At 59.9% G+C, this 13,829-nt stretch overlaps 1 protein-coding gene and 1 long non-coding RNA gene across 3 annotated transcripts; one reads left to right on the top strand and one right to left on the bottom strand.

Moving 5' to 3' along the window:
• Positions 1-914: 914 nt before the first annotated feature.
• On the bottom strand, positions 915-2,404 carry LOC309579961. Of its 2 annotated transcripts, none has more exons than XR_014226934.1 (3): positions 2,373-2,404; positions 1,675-1,891; positions 915-1,186 (listed from the first exon to the last, which is right to left on the bottom strand). It is a non-coding gene; the product is annotated as an uncharacterized lncRNA (long non-coding RNA). The 2 variants fall into 2 exon arrangements; XR_014226935.1 differs by having other exon boundaries at positions 2,196-2,383.
• A 358-nt stretch (positions 2,405-2,762) lies between these two features.
• Positions 2,763-13,613, top strand: CCM2 (CCM2 scaffold protein). Its single transcript, XM_082277922.1, has 10 exons — positions 2,763-2,933; positions 7,133-7,306; positions 7,581-7,664; positions 8,000-8,183; positions 8,647-8,783; positions 9,484-9,619; positions 10,046-10,103; positions 10,823-10,961; positions 11,680-11,818; positions 12,719-13,613. Exons 1-10 carry the CDS (start codon positions 2,904-2,906, stop codon positions 12,991-12,993), a joined length of 1,356 nt encoding a protein of 451 aa, XP_082134048.1. The 5' UTR covers positions 2,763-2,903; the 3' UTR covers positions 12,994-13,613.
• The last annotated feature ends 216 nt before the right edge of the window (positions 13,614-13,829 follow it).

The following is a 13,829-nucleotide window of genomic DNA, read 5'->3' as shown; positions in this document are numbered from 1 at the left end:
GAAGCTCCGCCCCCCGGGGGGGCGGGGCGGTTGCTGCGGCAACCAGCGCTCCCCGGGCCCTCCCCAGCCCCTCAAGGCCTCCCCTAACGGGGTGCCGTTAATTAATTACCCCGTTAATTACCCTCTTCCCCACCTCCCCCGGTCCCCCCAGTGTCGTGTTGTGCATTCTGGGCTCCAGGACGCCTCGGTGGTCCCAGGGATGCCTCGTTCTCCCCCCAGGGCTGTTCCAACAACGTGGATCAATCAGAGTAATGGGGATTTATCCTACAATACTCCACTGATGTATTTAACTCATTAATGTAATTATCTGCTCCACTAATTAACTGATCCATTAATGTAATTATTTGAGCCACTAACGGAACGGTTTGATAGGTTCTGGTACAGGGGGAGCTCCTCAGCAGCTCCCAGCAGCACACCAGAGCCGCCTTCTTCCAGCTGGGAATTGCGCCCCGCCTCCTGGGCAGCCTGTCCGGCTCATCAGCCACACGGACACCGGGGACTGGGGACACAGGACACAAGCACAGGGACACGGGGACATCAGGACCCAGGGACATCGGGACTCTGGTTATCCTGGGCACTGGGGCTCGGGGACAGCAGGGCACAGAGGCACTGGAACCATCAGGATCTGGGACATGGGAACACCAGGACCCACAGACATTGGGACACTGGGTATTGGGGACACTGTGGTTCAGGGAGATGGGGCCACAGGGGCCACCTGAACCTGGGACATGGGGACAGCAAGTCCAGGTGGCACTGGGGACACAGGGTGGGTCCCTGCTCCAGCACCTGGAGCACCTCCTTCCCCTCCCACTGAATTCCCATTTTACTCCCTTTTTACTTAAAATGGAAAGAAAAAAAGCTTTGGAATCAAAACATGGAAAACCTACAGGTTTGTGTTTAATTCCCTGATTTTGGTGTCATGGAATCCTTGTTCTTCCACAGGGAATTTGCCACGCTGCTCCAGCTTCTCCTTCCATCCACGGCCACTGGATACATCCCCATGGGATAACAGCACTGGCCTGGGAAGGGTGGGACAGGCTGTCGAGGCCTTGGCAGGTGGCACCCAGCACGCACCTTGTGCCGGGTTTGGCAGCGTTAATTAACCAGAACTGCGTTAATTACGGTGACAAGTTGTTGCACCCACTTTCTCCTTCCTGGTGGCTTCCTGGATCACCATGGAGGGAGCCTGGAATTGGGAAGGGCGGGAATGTCACTGACCGTGCTGCCCCTGCCCCACCCCCACCATTTTCCCCAAATACTCCTTGGGCCTGGGGATGTCCGAGGTTTCCATAACCACCCCCGGGAAGCGCCGGGAGAGGCCTCAAACGGCCCCGGGATGCTCTGGCAGAGCTGCAGGAATGGTGGGAGCCACGCCAGGCCCCCCCATGCTGGAGCCTGCGGCAGGAAGAGCCGTGGGCACCTGGACACGGCAGATCCCGGGCTCTCCAGAAGCCCCAGGAAGCACTGGCAGGTTGGTGTCACCCCAGGAATGCCCTGCTGGAGCAAGGGGGGGACACGGGGACAGCCCAGGAACGTGGCTCCGCAGCCCATGTGACACCAGCACCCACCTGGGCTCCCAGGAGCCAAACTCCCCAGCATTCCCATGGCATTCCAGCCCTAGAGACTCCCCCTGGGCAGCCAAGGAGCACTGGCAGAGCTGGGGCTGACCCTCACCTGGGCAGGCAGTGTCGATGAACAAGTCCTGCCACGACAGAGCTCCATGTGCCAGGTCACGGCATTCCCGCGGGATTTCAGCCCCGGGAGACGAGGGACTGAGGCCTTGGTAGCCTTAATTAATCAAAATTAGGCTAAAAACGGTGTCAGGCGCCTTGAATCCACTTCCTTCTTCCTGGTGGCTTCCTGAATCCCTCTGGATCCTCGGAGCAGGAGCCTGGAACGGGAAAAGGCAGGAATGTCACCGACCCCACGCCCGGGTGTTTCGGGCTCCCCCAGTCCCGCCATGTCCCGCCCAGCTCCCTCCCCAGCCCGGGCATGTCCGGGGCTTCTATGACCGCCCCCGGGAAGCGCCGGGAGAGGCCTCAAACAACCCCGGGATGCTCTGGCAGCGCTACAGGAATGGCAGGGGCCACGCCAGGCCCCCCCATGCTGGAGCCTGCGGCGGGAAACCGCTCCCGGGGTAGCCTCGAGCCCCGGGATACCCCAGGACACCCCCGGGAGCCCTCCCCAGAACGCACCTCGCCCCGCGGCCCCTCACGATCGCGGCGGGGCCCGACGGACGGGACGCGGCGCACCGCGCGCGGCCCCGGGAGCCATCGGTGGTCCCGCGGCTCGCGGTGGCGGCCCCGCGTGCGGATGGCGGCGGGTGGCCGCGGATGGCGGCGGATACAGCCGGGCCGCCACGCCGCCCTCACCTGCTCCTGCGGCCGCCATGGCTGAGAAAGCGCGCACCTCCTGATGACGTCGTCGCGACGCGGCGTGGTGATGGCGTCAGCCCGTGCAGAGCACGGGGTGGGCGGGGCCAGGGAGGGGGGCGTGGCCCGAGGGCGGTGCGCGTCACCGCAGAGATGACATCACCGAGGAGGCGGAGAAAGGGGGCGTGGTCTCGATGTGTGGGCGTGGTCGTCAGTCTTATGCAAATGAAGGCGTGGTTTCAGCGGTGGGCGTGGCTTGCGCTGCCGCCGGTCTGGCGCAGGCGCGCCGCGCTCGTCTCCCCCCGGCGGCGGGGCGATGACGTCACGGGAAGGCGCCGCCCAAGATGGCGGCGGGGCCGAGCCGCGGGCGCTGAGGCGGCGCCGGGAGCGGGAGCGGGAACGGGAGCGGGAGCGGGAAGCGGGGCTGGAGCGGGAACCGGGCGGGCCATGGCCGCCGCCGCCGCGCGCTGAGGCCCCGCCGCTCACCCGGGCCGGGATGCCCCGGGGGGGGCCCGGGCCGCCGCCGGAGCCATGGAGGAGGAGGGCAAGAAGGGCAAGAAGGTGAGAGCGGGGGTCCGGGGGCAGAGGGACAGCCGGGGGTCGCGCTGTGCCCCCCCGAGGGTCTCTCAGCCCGGCCGGGAGCCCTCCCGGGGCTTTTCCGGAGCCCGTTCCCGGGAGTTACCCGATCTCCACTTCCCGGGAGAATCTGCCCGCAGCCCCGGCCCAGGGGTGTACGCAGAGCACCCACCCATAAACCTCCCGCTCTGACTGTGGGGTTGGAGAAGGTTATTAATTGATAGGGTTGTTAATTATGGAGCGATTAATTTATGAGTTTGTTAATTTGTTTAAATTATTACTGATACAAATTAATTTAATTTATACATCCATTGCTTTATGCCTTTATTATGCCTCCCGGGGTCGACTGCTCCAACCGTGCCTGTGTTGCCCTCATTTCCCTCCTTTCAACCCATTTCTGTGTCCTCTGGGAGAGGCTCAGCCGGAGCTGCTCTGCACGCCTGGAGCGGGAGGATGGATTTGATCCCATAGTTTTGGGGAGAAATTGGATATTTTGGGAGTCCCTGGCCTCGCAGGGACCCCGGGAGGTGGCAGCAGGTTCCTGCTGGTGCTCTGCTTGGAGCTGAGCAAAACATTCCCAAAATGAGTAAAACTGGGTGGGATTTTTGGGGAATTGGCATCCAGGCTTCCCAGACAGTCAGATTTGGGAATGAAAGCCCCATGATGCCATCAGGTGACCCCGGGAGATGCTGCAGGAGCAGCAGCACCACTGGGGGAGGAATTTTCCACCTGGAGACAGGATGATCCTGCCCAAGGCTCCAGGGGATCTGAGGCTGAGCTCAGGTGTGTCTCACCTGGGGCATCCCACTTTATTTCCTGGCACTGGGAAGAGCATGGATCATTCCCTCCTTCCCTTCCCCAGGGACACATTGGGCTGGTTCCCCCACCCCTCTTATCCCACCTGGGTAATGCCACTTGTGTTCTCTGTGTCCCTGATCCCGATGGATCAGGAGCTCCCCGAGTCCCTCTGGAGCGGGGCTGAGCTGGGGACCGGGGAGTGGCCTGGCTGTGACATCTCCTGGGCTGATCCATGGCCTTATGGAGCCTCCTCAGAGCAGGTTTTCCATCGTTGTGGTGGGTAACTAACCCTTGGAGCTGCTGCCTGTGGATCACCGTTAAACCTGGATACATGTGGCTACAGAGACGGGAAGATCCATCTTTGTCTTCCTCACCTGTTCCAGCTGCAGGGAAGACTCTTTTTCCTGCTTTTCCCACTCTGTGGATCATTCCAGCAGCATTCTGGGCTGAAATGGAGGAATTGAGTTCTCTCAGTGCTGATCCAAAGGGATTTCAGGGCAGGTTTGGTTGGGACGACGAGGAAAATCCCAGCCTGGCTTTGGGTAAAGTCTGAACTGGCTTAAACTGGAGCCCTGGAACTCCTTCCAGGAGCTCACGTTCCCTGGATCTCACTTGTGGCTATCGCAGTGGGATTGTGGAGCTGTCCTGGGGTAAAAAGCCATTATCCACAAGTTTTGTGAGGCAGGATGGATCCGTCCGGAATTCTGTCTGGGCCGTGGGAACCTGCCCAGGGCTGGCAGCACTTGGTGTTACACCTGGGAGCCTCAGGTGAGGATGGGTGCTCCCAGCGTGCCCAGAAGTGTGGGTGGGGGTGGATTTTCTGGGAATGATTTCCCTGCTGGTCTGACTCTGGAATCCGTGCAGCGGCTGCCAGTGAGCCAAAGCTTGCACGGTTTCCCTGAGGGAATTCTCTGTGTATTCAGCTGTTAGCATGGAATTCCCAGCTTTTCCAGCTCAGGGATGCCCTGGATAACTGAGGTTGGTGCCTTTTGCCTCTTCCAGCAGCTGCTTCAGCATTTCCCTCCTAAACCATGGAGTTGCTGAGCTCGGAGTTGTATCTTTGGGGGAAATTCTTCTTGAAATTCCTTTGTTATCCCGAATATCCAGCCCTGTGCCCTGGGCTGAGCCCCAGCGTGGGCAGCAGGAAAGGGGAATTCTGTCCCTCTGCCCACTCAGGTGAGACCCCACCTACAGAGCTGCCCCGGAGCCAACAGCACCAGGACCTGGAGCTGCTGGAGAGAGCCCAGAGGAGGCCCCAGAGCTGCTCCAGGGCTGGAGCCCCTCTGCTCTTTGTGGGGCCGAATAAAGTGGATTTTGGAGTGTCTGTGCTGTGGGATGCAGGGGCAGGGCAGATGTGTTTGCTGGGAGATCAGGAATTGGGGTGGTGGAGGAACTGCCACTGTCCCAGGCTGCTCCAAGCCCCATCCAGCCTGGCCTTGGACACTTCCAGGGATCCAGGGACAGCCACAGCTGCTCTGGGCAGGAAGAAGCTTTACATCCCATGGACTCAGTGGGCCATGGGATCATTAAGATTGGAAAAGCCTCTGGGAGCAGCACCTGGGATCCAGCCAGGTGTTGGAACAAAACAGCTCTGAGCTTGGAAGAGAAACCAGGGATCAACGTGCCTTGGGATGGGGGGTTTCCCTTCTGGTGGCAAAGGATGAAGGATTTGGGGCGTTCACAGGGATTTAGGGGTGCAGGAGGCGGGATGGGAGCAGGGAATGGGCTCATGCCCCAGCCCTGGTTCCCTCCCCAGCTCGATCTGTCACGTGGGACAGAGGAAGCTGTGGCCGTGGCACTTCCGGCCCCAAACGCCTCGGTTCCGGCACCCCCAAAACAAGGAGAACGCTCCCCAGGGCCCCCGTGGCTCCCCCGGCACAGCTCGGTCCTGCTCTCCTGGTGGGAATTCCATGGAGGACGAGGTGGGTGCTGGGGTTTGGGCTGCCCCGAAAAGCAGAAAAAGTTCCAGGCTGCGTCACAGCCGGAGGTGCCTCCGCCTCGGGTTTGGAGCCCCCAGTTCCTCGTCCAGGACAGCCAGGGGATCATCCTGGCCCTACAGATGCAGCCGCATCCTAGGGGGGAAAGGGGGGTTTCTCTGGATTGGGGTGGATCTGGATCCTACCTGGTGGAGGGGGAAGCATCTGGGTACGACCTCGATCCCAGTGGCACGTTCCTGCATTGCTCTGCTTTGGATTCCTGAAGGATTCCTATGGAGCTGGATCCTTAGGCACTGGCAGGCAAGATTCCAGATGGGACATCCCCGAGTTGGAGAGTCCCCACACCTCTGTTCTCGGTAAACAGACCTGTTGTGTCCGGGATTTCCTTCTCTCCAGCATCCCAGCCCCTCAGCAGGATTATGGAATATCCTGATCGAGGATCATGGAGTCCTTCTCCTGGACGCTCTGTGTTGGGATCCTTCCCAAAAATCCACGCTGCTGCTCCTGAGGCAGGGCTGTGGAGCTGCTTCCTCTCCTCTCTGTCCTGTAAGATCCCTTTATTTTTATCTTCCTGATCCAAGGGATGTTTTTCCAGGCTGAGCTGTCCTCAATGTCCTCGTGAGCTGGTAATTCCCAGTGTTCCAGGAGCTTTTCCTTGGTTTATACTTAATTAATTCACCACTGGAAGCATGTTCTCTGCCCCTTTGGATCCCATATTCTTCTCTCTTGCTCACGAGGATCAGGAAAGGCAGGATGTGGTTGTCCTGAGGGGTGGGAAGCAGGGAATGGGACATTGGAGCCACATGTCCAAGGAGTTCCTAGATCCAGCCATGGGTCTGTCTACTCCAAACATCCACCTGGTAAACCTGGAATTGGAGCAGTCTGGGGATGTTCCCAGTCATTTATCCGGCGTGGAGCTTGGCAAGATCCACGTGGCATTCCCGTGCTGATGCCGAGGGACAGCTGGGAGCCTGTGTGTTGGCTCCAGTGGTTTTCCAAACCCGGCACTTCAGGTTTGGAATTTCCCATTTTTCCACTTTCTGGGTCGTTTTCTCATTATTTGGGGTCTCCTTGGAACATTCCTGCCTGTAGCAGATCCTCAGGGAGGTACAAAACTGTGGAGGGTGCCTTTGGACCCGCTCTTCACCTGGAATATGTTGTAGCATAGAAGAGTTGTATTTTTCTTACCTGGAAGGTTGAACACGGTGACTTTGAGGGAAAACCACCATATTTTGGTAGTGGGAACATTCAGCTCTTGTGTTGTATCCCAGGAAAAGGGTTTTCTGTGGAAAGCCATGGATTTACAGCTCCAAACCTGGCGCGTCCGTGGGGCAAAACCAGCAGGATGGGCTTGAGGGTCGCTGGGCAGGAGGGGCTGGGGCTGCTGGACCCCCCAGTTCTGGTGCCAGACCCCCCTTCTCACCCCGATCCCGGTGTTCCTCTCCCCAGCCTGGAATTGTGTCTCCGTTCAAGCGAGTGTTCCTGAAGGGAGAGAAGGGCCGGGATAAGAAGGCGCAGGAGAAGGTGACGGAGCGGCGGCCGCTGCACACGGTGGTGGTGGCGCTGCCTGACCGCGTGGAGCCCGACCTGCTGCTCCACGACTACATCGAGAAGGAGGTCAAGGTATCCACAAGGGCCCTGAGCATTGGGAATGCCTTCCTAATATCCCAGCTGGCACTGGGAACTCATTCCCCTTGTCCAAAGTCCCTCTCCAGCTCTCCTGAAGCCCCTTTAGGCACTGGAAGGGGCTCTGAGGTTTCTGTGGAGCCTCTTTTTTCCACCCACGTTCCCACCTCTCACCCATTTCCAGGTTTTCCTTGGAGCATCTCCATGACTCATTCTGCCATGTCCAGGATTGTGTCTGTGCTGTGGTAACGGTTTGGCTCTTCTCTCCCAGTATTTAGGGCAGCTCACCTCCATCCCAGGGTACCTGAACCCCTCCAGCCGCACGGAGATCCTGCACTTGATCGACAATGCCAAGGTGAGCACTCGACTGCTCCGGGACTCCCAGCAGGCAGAAATCCCAGCTCACCAAGCTTCCTCCGGGCTGGGGCCTCCATCCTGCTCTTCCCTGGTGGGAGGGAAAGCTGTTCCCAAAGGGGAAATACCCCTGGGAGGGCGGTGTGGGACTCAAATGCATTCCCCACAGAAGGTGTGGCTGCCCCATCCACTGAAGGGTTCCAGGCCAGGTTGAATGGGGAACACCGTGGGATAGTGGAAGGTGTCCCTGCCCATGGTAGGGACCTGGATAATCCTTAAGCTCCTTCCCATCCAAACCATTCCATGGCTAAATCCATGTGAATCCCTGTGTTCCAGAGAGCCCATCAGCTCCCGGGGCAGCTGACCCCGGAGCACGACGCCGTCATCAGCCTCTCTGCCTACAACATCAAACTGGTGTGGAGGGACGGGGAGGACCTGATCCTCAGGGTGCCCATCCACGACATCGCCTCTGTGTCCTACATCCGGGATGACTCTGCACACCTGGTCGTGCTCAAGACAGGTGAGTTGTGGCCATGGAGTTCGGATTGTCCCCCTGGGGGCCACCTGTGACAGTGGGAGATGTCCCTGCCCATGGCAGGGAGTGGGGCTTGGTGGTCTTCAAGGTCTCTCCAACCCAAAGCATTCCATGAGGGTTCCATGACACCTCATTCCCTGTCCTGAGCAGCTCTGTGCATGTCACACCTGCATGGTTTGGGAATGGGGAGCTGGGGAGGGCTGAGCCAGGGATTTATCTGACAACAAACCCCATGGACAGGCTGTGGAATAAAGGAATGAATGCCTCAGGGGCTGGAATTCTGGTGATGGAATTCTGCACTGTGAAAACAGCCAGACAGCTGTCAAAAGCAGCTCCAAACTGGAGGCTTTTCACCCCATTCTCCTGCTTCAGGGCTCTTTCTCACCTACAGGACCCCTTCCCCTCCCCTCCCTGTCCTGCCTTTCCCTCACCTCTCCTCTCCCCTCAGCTCAGGATCCCGGGATCTCGCCGAGCCAGAGCCTGTGTGCCGAGGGCTCCAAGGCGCTGACGTCGGGCTCGCTGTCGGAGAGCGCCGGGGGGCCCCTGGAGTCCTGCTGCCTGGTGGTCCTGGCCACGGAGAACAAGGTACAGCTCCCACCGCTCCATGGACACCCTGGGAACACCTCAGCATGGGCTCAGAGTCACTGGGGTTGCTGGGAGGTTTCTGGCCGAGTCCTGTGGCATGTGTGGATCATTCCCTGCGCTCCCACACCTCGTGGGACACAGGCCCAGATACAGGGATGCCAGGTGTGGTTGGGCATTGCTGGAGCACCTGGAGAGGGGTTCCCGATCCCTGTCCCAACCCTGGGATACGAGAGGGTCTCCAGGAACTGTTTCCCTTGGTTCCTGTCGGCCAGAGCCTTCTGCAGCAGCCCAGAATCCGTGAGGACAATTCCACAATGAGGTTTTGCTGATCGGGATGTTTCCCCTGTGTTGACCTGGGAATTTGTTTCATCCAGTGTCTGGATACAGGGATTCCAGTCCCAGCCTCTCTATCTCCACTGAGGGTGGAGTTTCACTCCACTCATTTCCAGCCCTGACATTCCCTGGGGCACCTGTACCTCTCTGGGATGAGCCAAAACCCCAGGGAGCTGCATGGAGGAGCCTGGGCATGGAATGTGGGGGGCTCCTGGGTTGATGCTGGAGCATCCCAGCTCCCGCTGCTGGGGGCAGGAGGGCTGGGATGCCGGGAAGGTGATGGAGCTCATTGTTCCCCCATCCCATGGAGCTGAAGGGAGAGGGGATCTCCCTCTGGGATCTGCCACAGCTCCCTGCTCGTTCCCAGGTGGGTGCCGAGGAGTTGTGCTCCCTGCTCAGCCAAGTCTTCCAGATTGTTTACACCGAGTCCACCATCGACTTCCTGGACCGCGCCATTTTCGACGGCGCCTCGACGCCAACGCGGCACCTGTCCCTGCACAGCGGTGCGTGTGCCCTGCTGCCCTCTGGGCTGCTCCCCACACCCAGCACCTCTCCAGGGCCAGACACAGCCACAGCCAGGAATGGTTGACGTTGGAACAGCCTCAGAGACCCCCAAGCCCGCCCAGCCCCCAGCACGGCCAAGGCCACCTCTGGCCGTGTCCCCAAGTGCCACATCCACAGGGATGGGGACCGACCCCTGCCCTGGGCATCCTGTTCAATGCCTGACCACTGTTTCCATGAAGGAGCCTTCCTGAGATCCAACCTAAACCTCCCCTGGCACAACCTGAGGCCGTTTCCTCTCATCCTGCCACTCATTCCTGGCCTCTCCCCTTCCGGCCAAGTCAGGAATTCCTTTGTGTCTCTTCTGGCTTGGGAAGTCACCGAGTTTGTGCCTCTCACATTCCATCTCCCAAATTTTTTCCCTCCAGATGACTCTTCCACCAAAGTGGATGTGAAGGAGCCCTTCGAGGCGGACGCCAGCACTTTGTGAGTGATCCGTGGCCCCTGGAGCCGGGATTAACCCGGATCCGCTGGCACATCAGGAATCTCAGCTGAGCCCGGCCGGGCCTCAGCAGGGTTGGCACAGATCCTGTCTGGGCCTGGATTGTTCTGTGCTCAGCATTCCAGGGAGAGTCACATCCACAGTGAGCAGTCCCTGTGTCAGCAGGGCACGGGGTCACAGGCTGGGGTCCAGCTGGAGCTGGGAGAAGGGTTTTCCCCAAAAACTTGTTATTTGGGAACCTTTTCCCTCCTGGGTCACTGGAAACATCGACAGTGTTTGTGGGGTGAAATCCTAACACACAAACCATTGGTTAGCATGGAGGGTTGCTCTTGGAATAGCCAACACAGAGGGATACTCAGGAATGTTTAACATGGAGGAGTTATGAACATTATTGAAAATTGCGCACTTAAGCCCGAGGTACGGTGCCTGGGGGTTCTTCCCTGTGTTATTCCCAGTGAGGAAGCAGCCAGAGGGATAATTCCCCACGCAGGCCTCCATTGTCACTGTCACCAAAACAGCATTTGGTTCCCTGGGAGTCCTGGGGTGCCCTCAGGAGCTGGGGGCTTCCAGAATCATGAAATATCCTGGGGTGGGAGGGACCCCAAGCATCAGAGCCCAACTCCTGGCCCTGCACAAGCCACCCAAAAATCCCAGCACCACCACCCCGAGGAGCTCTGGAGGACTCACCCGTGCTCGGTGTCAGTTCCTTTGCAGACACCCTGGAGGCCGGGGACACGTCCCCGTCGTCCTTCTCGGCGCGCCCGTCCCCACACGTGACCACGGCCAGCGAGAGCGAGCTCAGCACCACGGCCACCGAGCTGCTGCAGGACTACATGATGACGGTGGGATGTGGGATCAGGCCCCAGAGTGAGGGAAGGGGCTGGAGGAGCAGCTCATCCTCCTCCTTCCCAGTCACGCTGGGCTTGGAGGGCCTGATGGAGGGATCGTGGAATGGTTTGGGTGGGAAAGGGGCTGTAAGGGTGATCCAATCCCAGGTTGCTCCAAACCCCATCCAGCCTGGCCTTGGGCACTTCCAGGGATCCAGGGGCAGCTGCAGCTTCTGCGGGAAATCCATTCCAGTCCCTCACTACCCTCCCAGCCAATAATTTTTTCCCTGTATCCCATCTGAATCACCACTTTTCCAGTGGGAAGCCATTCTCTGTGTCCTGTCCCTCCAGGCCTTGGCCCCAGTCCCTCTGCAGCTCTCCTGGAGCCCCTTTAGTCCCTGCAAGAGGCTCTGAGCTCTCCCTGTGTCCTTCCCTTCTCCAGGGGAACATTCCCAGCTGTCCCAGCCTGGCTCCAGAGCAGAGGGGCTCCAGCCCAGGAGCAGCTCCAGAGCCTCCTCTGGACTCTTTCCTTCTCCCACAGGAGCATCCCCCCCTTTCCCTTTCCCAGTGTCCAAGTCCCCTCATACCCCAAGACTCCACAAGTCACAGTCCCAGCGACCCCCGCAGCTCATCCCAGCTTTCCCATCGGGTTCCTGGCCCTTCCAACACTATTCCCAAGCCTCCCAGCGCCCCTTCCCGAGCACAGGGTGCCATGAGGGCCGTGTCCCCGCAGCTCCGCACGAAGCTGTCCTCGCAGGAGATCCAGCAGTTCGCCATGCTGCTGCACGAGTACCGCAACGGGGCCTCCATCCATGAGTTCTGCATCAACCTCAAGCAGCTCTACGGGGACAGCAGGAAATTCCTGCTCCTGGGTGAGTGCTCAAACGGCTCCAGAGCCAGGAACCCGGAGCTGAGGGATGGGATTGAGGGGTGAAGGGGTGGGGGCACAGGAAGGCCTTGGGGTGCCAGCAGGAGAGGAGGAACATCCCAGTCCATCGCTCCTGTGGAGATTCCTCATTCTGAGGGCAGCTGGTCCATCCAGCCCAGCCCATCCTACAGCTTCAGTCTCTCCTTGGAGCTGTTCCCTGCTCCCACCTGGCTATGAAGCACCTGGGAACTGCCTCCAGAACCAGGCAACCTAATCCAGACCTGGGAACCTCTCCCAAACCTAGAAACCTCCTCCAGAGCCAGGGAATTTAATTCAGACCTGGAAATCTCCAGGCCAGGAAACCTCCTCCAGACCAGGGATACTTTAAACAACCTGGCCTCTCATATCTTAGGAAAACAGGTCAGGAATACAAAATCTTCCCAGGACAGCCGCAGTGTCTGACTGCACTTGGGGCCTCTCACCCGGCCTCTGATGTCCAAGGAAAAGGAGTCGGGAATTTAAAATCCCTACAGGACAGGAGTAGAGGGTCTCACATGGGCCCACTGGCCCTTGGGGATGCTGAGGGGACAGAACAGATGTCCCTGATGGGACAAATTATCAGGATAAGCTCAGCAAAGCCGAGCAAGATGCCGGGTGAGGAATTAGATCGTTTGGAGCTCAGAAAGTCCCACTTGAGGCGGATTTTGGCCTCAGTGAGCGGTGGCTGCAGGTCTCAGGTGTGAACAAATGAGGGGCCCTGGAGGTCCCCATCCCTCCCAGAGAGACTCGTGGGCCCTCCTGGAAGGCTCAGGAATGGCATCCAGGTGAGGAATCCCCACGGATACCTGTCCTGGGCGCTCTCCGTGCCGCCCCGAGCCGCGCCCGTGCTGTGTCCCGGCTCCAGGCCTGCGTCCCTTCATCCCGGAGAAGGACAGCCAGCACTTCGAGAACTTCCTGGAGACCATCGGGGTGAAGGACGGCCGCGGGATCATCACGGACAGCTTCGGCCGCTACCGGCGCTCCCTGGGCGCCGCCTCCGCCTCCAACGGCACCGGCGCCGCCAGCAGCTCCGACGAGCAGTCGGTGCCCTCGGAGGAGGACGAGTGGGACCGGATGATCTCCCACATCAGCAGCGACATCGAGGCCCTGGGCTGCAGCCTGGACAGGGACTCGTCCTGAGGGAGCCCGGGGATCGCAGCTGCTCCCGCGTGGAACTTGGGGCTGCCCTCGGGGGGACCCTGGGACACGGAGTTACCCCAGGGGGCAACGTGGGGCTGCCCCCCGTGGGGACATGGAACATGGAGCTGATCCCAGGGGGATCCTGGGACATGGAGCTGCCCCTGGAGGGACCCCAGGACAGGGAGCTGCCCTTGGAAGGGACATGGAACACGGGCACGCCCCAGGGGGACTCGAGCTGCCCTTGGAGGGGCCCAAGAACACCAGCCTTTGCCCTCATGGAGATCCTGGAACATGGAGCTGCCCTCAGAGGGATCCTGGCCCCGTCCTGCAGGATTTGGGGCTCCAGCAGGGTGGCTGCACTGCCCCAGCCTCATTAACAGCTCCAGGGGCTCCCTCTGGACCCGGGGCTCCCTCTGGACCCAGGGCTCCAGATAGGACAGGGGGGACAGATCTGGATTTGGATTTTGGGGACAGATCTGCTCCCGAGCATCCCTGTCAGCTCCTCAGGGATGTCCTGAGCGTTGGGATCTGTTCCCGAGGGGCTGGAGCCACTCCCCCCCAGTTTACAGTTTGCACAGCGGGTCCCCCAGAACTGCCCCTACAATGAAGTTTTACCACAATGTGAATCTTCTCACCCTCTCATCCGTGGCGTTGGAACATTCCTGAGCATTCCAGCTCCCCCAGTCTGGGATTCCCCACGGTCACTGCAGGAGCTTGGTGGGACCCCCGGAGCTGAGCCAGGACCCCCCTCCCCCTTTATCTGCATCCCCTGGGGGGCTCCCACGATGGGCCTGGGGATCCCCAGTTTCCCCACAGCCACACCCAGGGGCTCCTGT

The sequence above is a fragment of the Coloeus monedula genome (assembly GCF_965178545.1).
Source record: "Coloeus monedula genome assembly, chromosome: 1".
Lineage (NCBI taxonomy): Eukaryota > Metazoa > Chordata > Aves > Passeriformes > Corvidae > Coloeus > Coloeus monedula.
Note: the sequence above shows the minus strand (reverse complement) of the source record. Positions and strands in the feature narration are given on the sequence as shown.

What these genes read in the sequence shown, in the direction of transcription:
- CCM2 (XM_082277922.1), top strand. Translation starts at nt 2,904, where the DNA reads ATGGAGGAGGAGGGCAAGAAGGGCAAGAAG. An exon ending in CCTGGTCGTGCTCAAGACAG is followed by an intron (nt 8,184 to 8,646) that starts GTGAGTTGTGGC and finishes CTCTCCCCTCAG; the next exon opens with CTCAGGATCCCGGGATCTCG. An exon ending in GAGGCGGACGCCAGCACTTT is followed by an intron (nt 10,104 to 10,822) that starts GTGAGTGATCCG and finishes GCTCGGTGTCAG; the next exon opens with TTCCTTTGCAGACACCCTGG.